The sequence below is a fragment of the Telopea speciosissima genome, chromosome 9 (genome assembly GCF_018873765.1).
Source record: "Telopea speciosissima isolate NSW1024214 ecotype Mountain lineage chromosome 9, Tspe_v1, whole genome shotgun sequence".
In the NCBI taxonomy this organism is placed as follows: domain Eukaryota; kingdom Viridiplantae; phylum Streptophyta; class Magnoliopsida; order Proteales; family Proteaceae; genus Telopea; species Telopea speciosissima.
The window spans coordinates 58,983,438-58,991,459 of NC_057924.1; the positions used below are offsets into that span (position 1 = coordinate 58,983,438).

The 8,022-nt window shown below is 37.0% G+C and overlaps 1 protein-coding gene across 1 annotated transcript; it reads right to left on the minus strand.

Annotated features, from left to right (window-relative positions):
* Positions 1–1,791: 1,791 nt before the first annotated feature.
* Positions 1,792–7,055, minus strand: LOC122639198 (putative disease resistance protein At1g63350). Its single transcript, XM_043832019.1, is given in 5 exon segments — positions 1,792–1,883; positions 2,556–2,607; positions 2,930–3,703; positions 3,953–5,820; positions 5,823–7,055. Coding segments are annotated over 5 exon segments (3,954 nt in total). The 5' UTR covers positions 6,991–7,055.
* Positions 7,056–8,022: the final 967 nt, after the last annotated feature.

An 8,022-nucleotide genomic window follows, 5' to 3' on the forward strand; every position in this document is an offset into this window, starting at 1 on the left:
TACCAATCCTTCTCGATCTGTACCAATATCTAGAGAATGGTCATTTCTCTAGAACATCTAAGCTGTTATGTAAATTCTATATATAATTTTGTTGGGCCGTAAATATGTCAGCCCAAGTTTTTTAGAATTTTTGGGATTCTTTTCTTTGTAGAGTGGGCATAATGGTAATTTTACCAATATATGCTATTCCCCCCAAGCCCTTGCCACATCCTAATGGTGTGGGTGTGTTTTTCGGAAGGATTAAGGAAAAACAAAAAATAGAAGTTTTCAGGTTTGATGTGCTCTGTGCAGCAACGATCAACTGGGTGATCGATCGGAGGTTGATCTGTGGTCCGATTATGCTGAAATTGTCAGTGGGTTCAGGAGTTTAGGTTATACATTCCGAACTGGTGTATTTTCTTTTTTGGAGCTCTTTGTATCTGGTTCTGCTTTGTTTTCGGCACTGCTATGTTTTGATGAGGTTTTCTCACATCTTTCATTTGTTAGCAGTGAGGTTTAATCTTCACTTTTTTTTTTAATCTTGAATATTATCTGGGACCTGGGGAGGCTCATTGAATTTTATTGATGAAAGTGGAAGTAAGAGTCAATACAAGGGGAGGACATAGCCGCCTTACCCCAACCCAATGGAGACAATTCTCTCAAGCACTCAAAAAAAACCCGAAACCCATACATCAGACAATCAAAGAAGGAAAACAAAAGGCATGAAGAAACTATTTCCTTAGAAAAAAGTTTAATCTTCACTTACCTTAGTAAATTCCATTGCTGTTGGAGTAGGGATTGTTTTCCCATTGTTATTGTTGTGAATATGTTTTATATCTATTTCTTTTAGTGGAGATTTGGGTGAACTCTAGAAAAGGGTCTTGTGGTTTTTGTCCTTCACGTTGAAGGACTTTGCAACATAAAAATATTCTTGTGTTGATTGTGGTTTGTGATCCTATAATACATTGGTATATTTTTTGTTGGCTTATTCAATCATTTCCTATTAGGTTCAATCGAGGTGGGAAGTGCCATCGTTTTATCCAAAAAAAATTAATCCAGAGAATGGTTATTTCATTTTTTTTTTTTTTTGGTAGAATAGAGAATGGTTATTTCATTTATAACATTTGGATGTTAAACATCTATATTCTTCTTTTGCTTTTCAATCAAATCTTGCTGGTCTTTACAAAAAAAATTTTCATTTATAACTAAGGTTGAAATCACTACATGAATCTAATTTTTTAATGAAATGCTGTCTTTACCCATTTCACATTCTTATCCAGGCCTTTGAAGAATTTTTTTTTTTTAAACCTTCTAATTACAAGTTTTTCTTTTTCTTTCTATAATTAGGGGAGGAGGAGAAACACATATTTTAAAAACAGTAAGTCAAAATAAATTTTAAATCTAATAAATTAGTCCTTCCTAATGACTAAGGTCAACTTGATCTCTAATCACCAATCTGCTGGAGCATCTTTCAGTTGCATTTAGAGAAATGGGTCAAATTATTAAATGTTGATTAATAAAAAAGATTAATGGGTAAGTGGGAATTTGAAGATTAACTTAGCACCCAAACAACTTTTATAAAAAGGAAATCTAAAACCTTGGTCCTAATTAATGATATAGAAAACCAATCTATTTTTTCAAATAGATACAAACATATTGATCAAACAGAGTGCATGAGTGAGTTTTGTTTCAAATTGACAGACAGACACAAATATACATAAACACAAAATTAAAGAACGAGGCAATTTAGAGGTTCCATGGCATATGTGCACATGCAAGTAAACTTTTCAGCAAAACTAGACCCCAAAGGTGCTAATCTTCATCTCCCTCTTCATCATCTTCCTCTGCAACATCTCCCTCTTCATCTTCTTCCTCTGTAACATCTTCCTCATTATCTTCTTCCTCTGCAGCAACAAAAGAAAGAAACCAGATCAATGAGTCAGAGGATGAATTACTCCACCTATTAATTATAGTGTAACCAATTTGGACCACTGGAAGATGCATGGAAATCTTGACCACCGACTGAAATTATTATATATACAAAAATGCCACTTAATATCTTGGCCTATAGTAATTCTATTTCATCATCAAGACAATTGAATTATTGATTCAAATAATTCATTCATCTTTCTATTGGTAATTGTTTGGATCCCTCTTCCTTTTTGTTCCCACAATTTTTTTGTTTTAAATCTCTTCTTCTCTTCTTTAAGAGCCTTTGCTTTCTGATCCAGCTAAGCAATCTCTTCTTTCTTTTAAATACAAGGTTATGGATTAACAATGGAGGGGTAAAAAACAGATTGGTACGTAATTAAGAATATAAGGTCACGTGAATAAGAGTAGTTATCAGAGACTAATTTATTGCAAATTATAAGAAAAATTACAACAAGAAGAAATTACTATTGTTTATAAGAATTAAGAAGAAGATGTATCACTTAATTATAATGATATAACATAAGTTATGGAGTTAATAAAAATAATTGAGCCTTTAACAGAAGGGGGAATTAATAGACCCCCTAGTAGAAGAATGTATGTAGAAATCCCAGATCGATCAAAAGCTAATTAATTAACTTACTTACCACTGTAAGGTCTGTCTCGTGTCCATGGCTCAATAGGTCTTTCCAATGTCACCTGTTGATGGTTCCAATTAATTAAGCAGTATATGAATCTTTAATTAGTTGCGTCAAGATAATTAACAAAGACAAAAAAGTTCCTCTAAAGAAGAAGGGGACCCACCCTCACCTTTATCCCCTCAAGCACAGTACACCCTCTAGTGCACCAAAAATGTACATTTGACGGTGCACATGCACTTGGGGGTGTGTTTTAAACAACAGTACTTTAAGGTGCACCGTCAAATGTACCTTTTTGGTACACTTGAGGTGATAAAAATTCTCCTAGCCTTAAAAGAAAGAAAACCTAAAAAATCTTTTAAAGAATATGATATAATTTTTACCTTGACTCCACTTTGTTGCAAGTGCTGCAACTTATTGTCGTGATCATCATCATCATCATCCCACTCCAACGCATTGAACCATTGTTTTTGTACCACAATCTCCTTCAGTTTTGTTGCGGTCATCATTGTCTGTGGACTCACAGGGAGCCTTTTCAAGTTGGGGCATTTCCAAACTTCCAATGTTTCCAATGAAGGCCAATAAGAGTAATAGTCATGGCTGCTGCTGCGTAACAGTAACTCCCCTTTGCGGCTCACCACCATCGAGAGATTTGGCAAGTTGTATAAGAATAGATATCTTAGTCGAGGAAACAGTACCACTGGAGTCTTCTTCTTCTTCTTCTTGGACATGATGATGGCTTCCTCCTCCTCCTCCTCCTTTTGATCATTCAGAATTATTTCCTTCAGATGAGAGCAGCTGTGAATAATCAATTCTTCTAGTTGTTGTAGGAAACCTGCAGCTTGGGCCAAACTCATTGGTAGGATGTGCTTCAACCTATCACAAGACTTCAAGTGTAGCAACCTTAGGTTGCCAAAAATTGGAGGACTAGTACTTGGCAGTAGTACTGATAGCGAAGAAGAAGACGACGGCAGAGGATGATTATTATTTGTTGAAGAATAATTCAACTGTCTTTGTGTGTTAATCTCATCATCTCCCTCCATTAACAATGGGTTTATTATTTGCACCATATTAGGACAAAACCGAATCTCAATCTGCTGTAGTTGTTGAAACCTCTGCGCCATGGCTAGTGAGAACATGAATTTCATATTTGATCCCTGCAAGTGTATGTTCTCTAGGTTCACGAGGAGGCTTAAATTAGGTGAAACATTAACAACACCCTCCCATATGGTCCTTAGAGAAGGAAGGTCGTATAGACTAAGTAGTTTGAGTTTTGGCATTAATATTGTTGATGTAGCCTCCTCCTCCTCCTCCTCCTCCTGATGATGATGATGATGATGATGATGATGATGCCCTTCGCTTTTTTTTTTCTGATCAAGAAGTAGTAATCCCTTCGAGTTGAATACCTCAGTTGCGTTACGACAACTATCTACCTCGAGTTCTTCTAAATTTGGTAGATTTGCCAGCAGATCAGAGGGTATGATACTAATTATACTATTACACCCAAACACTTCTAGGTATCTCAGATTGTTGAAGAAGAAGCCGTAGTATCCCCCTCCTCCTCCTCCTCCACTTGGACCTGGCCGAAGAAGAGACGACCCACCATATTGGCGGCAGCAGCAGCAGATTGCGTTCAATTTCCGCAGGGATTGCAAGTATAGCTTCTCCAAATTACTACTACTAAATGGAAGATCATCATCATCATCACAAACAATATATTCCACATCATCACAATTCCGAACCCAGAGTTTCCGCAACTTATTCAAACAACTCCTTCTTCTTCCTCCTGCACCAATTAGGCTGCTCAGACCGTACTTAAGACCACGACACTCTCCGAGCTGTAGCCCTTCTGTTCTTTCCAACAATAAAAAGAACCAATCGGAAAGTGGATTAGGGTTGAAGATGGCTTCATAAATGGTCATCCCGGTGGCACATTCACTGCTGAGATGAGCATACTTTTCAGTATCCCAATCGCCGTTTCCCAAAATTACTTGGAAGCTTGTCAGGTTTTCCCAACGACATGGGATATTATTATTTGCACTCAAACATTTTATGTTCGATACCTCTATCCTTAGTGTAGTCAAAGCAGACAAAGATGCTACCTCAGATAAGCAGCAACACACCTTTTTCTTCTTCTTCTTCTTCTTCTCTTTACTTATTCCTCTGTCGTCGTCTTCTTCTTCTTCTTCTGATCCTTCTTCCATCCCCCACTCATGAAAGCTAAACTCAAGATTGAGTTTTTCCAAGAGACACATCCTCGATAGTGTATTCGGGGCAATAATCAAATCCCGATTCTCGGACAAATCCAACGACTTCAGATTTGTAAGCTCTCCTATTTCTTCTCCCAATTTTTCTACATTGCATCCAATTAGGCGAAGTATTTCAAGTTTCTTCAACTTCCCAAGCACTGACACATCAACAATTTGATGATTTCTTGACAAATCCATCGACTTCAGATTTGTAAGCTCTCCTATTTCTTCTCCCAATTTTTCTATTTGGCATCGAGATAGGTTAAGTATTTCAAGTTTCTTCAACCTACCAACCACTGACACATCAACAATTTTATGATTTCTTGACAAATCCAACCACTTCAGATTTGTAAGCTCACCTATTTCTTCTCCCAATCTTTTTACATTGCGACAAATTAGGCAAAGTATTTCAAGTTTCTTCAACTTCCCAACCAATGAGATATCAAAACCTTCAGGTTGACTGTAATGTAAATCAGGACAAACACACAGCACTCGAATGTCCGTTAAGCATGACAATGAAGATGGCATTGTAGAGATACGTGTTTCTCTCAGATCTAGATTCTTCAATGATAACATCCCTTGAAAAAATCCATCAGGGATTTCTGTCAACCGAAGATTGTGTCTCAAGGATAAGGTTGTAAGCTGATTAGAGCAATATTCTTCCAGCCGATTGGGGAGCTTAGTAATTTTATTTTGCATTAGTGAAAGTCGCTTGCATTTCCTTAGCTTCTCCATATCTTCTTCTGGCAAATCTGTCAATCCTCTCCCAGATTTTATAACAAAATCACGACCTTGTTGTGATGCAATCCATATAGACACATCCCGAATAACATCATGCATCTTTACGCATCCCTCCTCCCTTTCACTATCCGCATCTAATAACAAGCATGATGCCTTAAGTCTTTCCAGATGCATGTGCAACCTATTCCTTGATTCTACAAGGGTCTTAATATCTCCAAACACCCCTTCCCCTATCACGTGAGGAAGCAAATCATCCTCAGAAATAGAAAAATCTTCAGGAAGGTCTAACTCAATTTTATGGAGTGGAAAACTTTTTCATTCACACCTTCAATATCCGGTGGGGATGAGTTTGATTTCTTGAGTTGGCTAGCCGCATCTTCCCACACATATCGGTCCTTACGTCGCAGTGCCCTTCCAATTGTGATGATTGCTATAGGCAAACCCCCGCACTCTCTAACAATTTCCTTTGCCACCGCATGTAGAGTATTGTCATTCTCTACACAATCTCCAGAAGCCCATTTGAATAGCGACCATGCATCTCCCTCCGATAGTACTTTGACTTCAACATTGATTTGGGTCTCCATTTGACTACACACTTGAAGCTGTCTTGTTGTCAGAACTACTTTACAGTTGTTTCCACAGGGGATGCCAACCTCTTGTAGTAAATCTAGTCGCTTCCACAAATCATCTAAGACTATGAGGATTCGTTTCTCTTTCCTCAATCGGTCTATTAAACGTCTTGCTCTCACATCGAGTGACTCTTCTGTAAGTGGCAAACCCAAGTTCTCTGCAATTTCGCCTTGGATCTTCTTGAAGACCGGTTCTTGAGACACAGTGACCATCACAACCTGATCAAAATGCCCATCTTTTTTCAATTTTTTTGCCAACTCTCTCATCAAGGTTGTCTTTCCAACACCTCCTATCCCATATACACCAACCATCTTGATATTCTGATCCTTCAATGCTTTCATGATTTTGTCCATGGCTGATTTGGTGGATTCATAAACTTGAAAATCTAGTGTTTGCATGGATTCTGGGCCGGGAGGAAGCGGAGAAGGATCTGAGACAGAAACAAATGTTTGGCCTTCAATTAGGAGCTTCTTGACTTCATCAATCATGCGTTTTGCATCTTTCCCTACTCGATAACGCAGAGAACAACCCCTTTGGGGGCATCCCTTGCTCTCTTCCAATGAATTATGCAATGTTGTCTCCTCATTTTGTTTTTCCTTCACTCTTGTTAACCAACTTTCCACCACCACTTTTATCACATCTCCTCTCAGACGTGCTGCATCCACAGAACGTTGTACGTCCTCCTCCATTTCTCCAAGTCTTGCCATTTCGTTTTTAAGGTCATTAGAGTTTCTCTTGTAATGAATAAGATAACTGATGTTATCCATGAAGGGAGAAACCAAATACTTGACCACTTCGGTGATGCCTCCAATGACAATTTCCATTATTGTAGCTTCAAATATGAAGAGAGGTGATGAGCCCTGAAATTATCCAAAATAAAACTTCTTAAAACTTAGAGTGGAAAACAGTAGAAAATAGAAATTTATTGATCACAACTTGGAATTGTTGATATTTTCAATTAGTGCCAAATATATATATAGACATCCCACAAATTTGAACATGCTTTAATATTTTTTCTTTTTTATTATATATTTACCTGCTTTATTTGGAATTTGGATTGCCATGGACTACTTTTGATTAAATGTAAAGTTATCTCTTTACCTTTTAGAGATGATTTGGGCATTCTTGAACCCAAAAATTAAAAAAAAATAAAATAAAAGATTTGGGCATTCCTTGTTGATTTAAGGGACAGGCACACCTCTTTCTACCTTAGTTGGCACTTAAGACACATGTTCTATGGGGGTGCCTAAATTAGGTAAAAACAAAAAGGAAACTATTTACTTCAAATGACAAAAGTATACCCTTTTGCAACCAATCCCCCTATTATATGTTGGCAGAAGTTAGATCTACCAACATACGAGAAAATTACAAAATAATTATAATGCAACCAAATGCAAGAAATCTCAAAGATCGAAACACTAAAAGAAGGGTCTAGCGTCCATCTAATTAGTTGGTAGCTCTTTTTGGTTCCGTCAATTAGTCAAGAATATAGGCCAGCCCTATAAACTCTTTTAACAAGCACTAATGTGAGTTCTTTTTCTCCATGAATTTCTTGTTTGAATGGAGTTTCAAATTGATTGATCTCTCAAATCTAGTTTTTTATTTTAAAAATAATTCTTTCTACTCATTAATGATGCTTTCAAGTTTACAAGCATTTCTCTATTTCACCCCACCTAAACAATGAAACAAGGCAAAACACTCTAATTAATACATGTTAATGTTGATTTGCAAAAATACTTTTGCACCTCATGGGCTACATTATTGTCAACCTTAATTGGAACTGCTTGGTTTTTCTAAAACTGTTCAGATCATGGATTTTAAAAAGTGATAGTTTTTCTAGAGACTGTTTTGTTTGA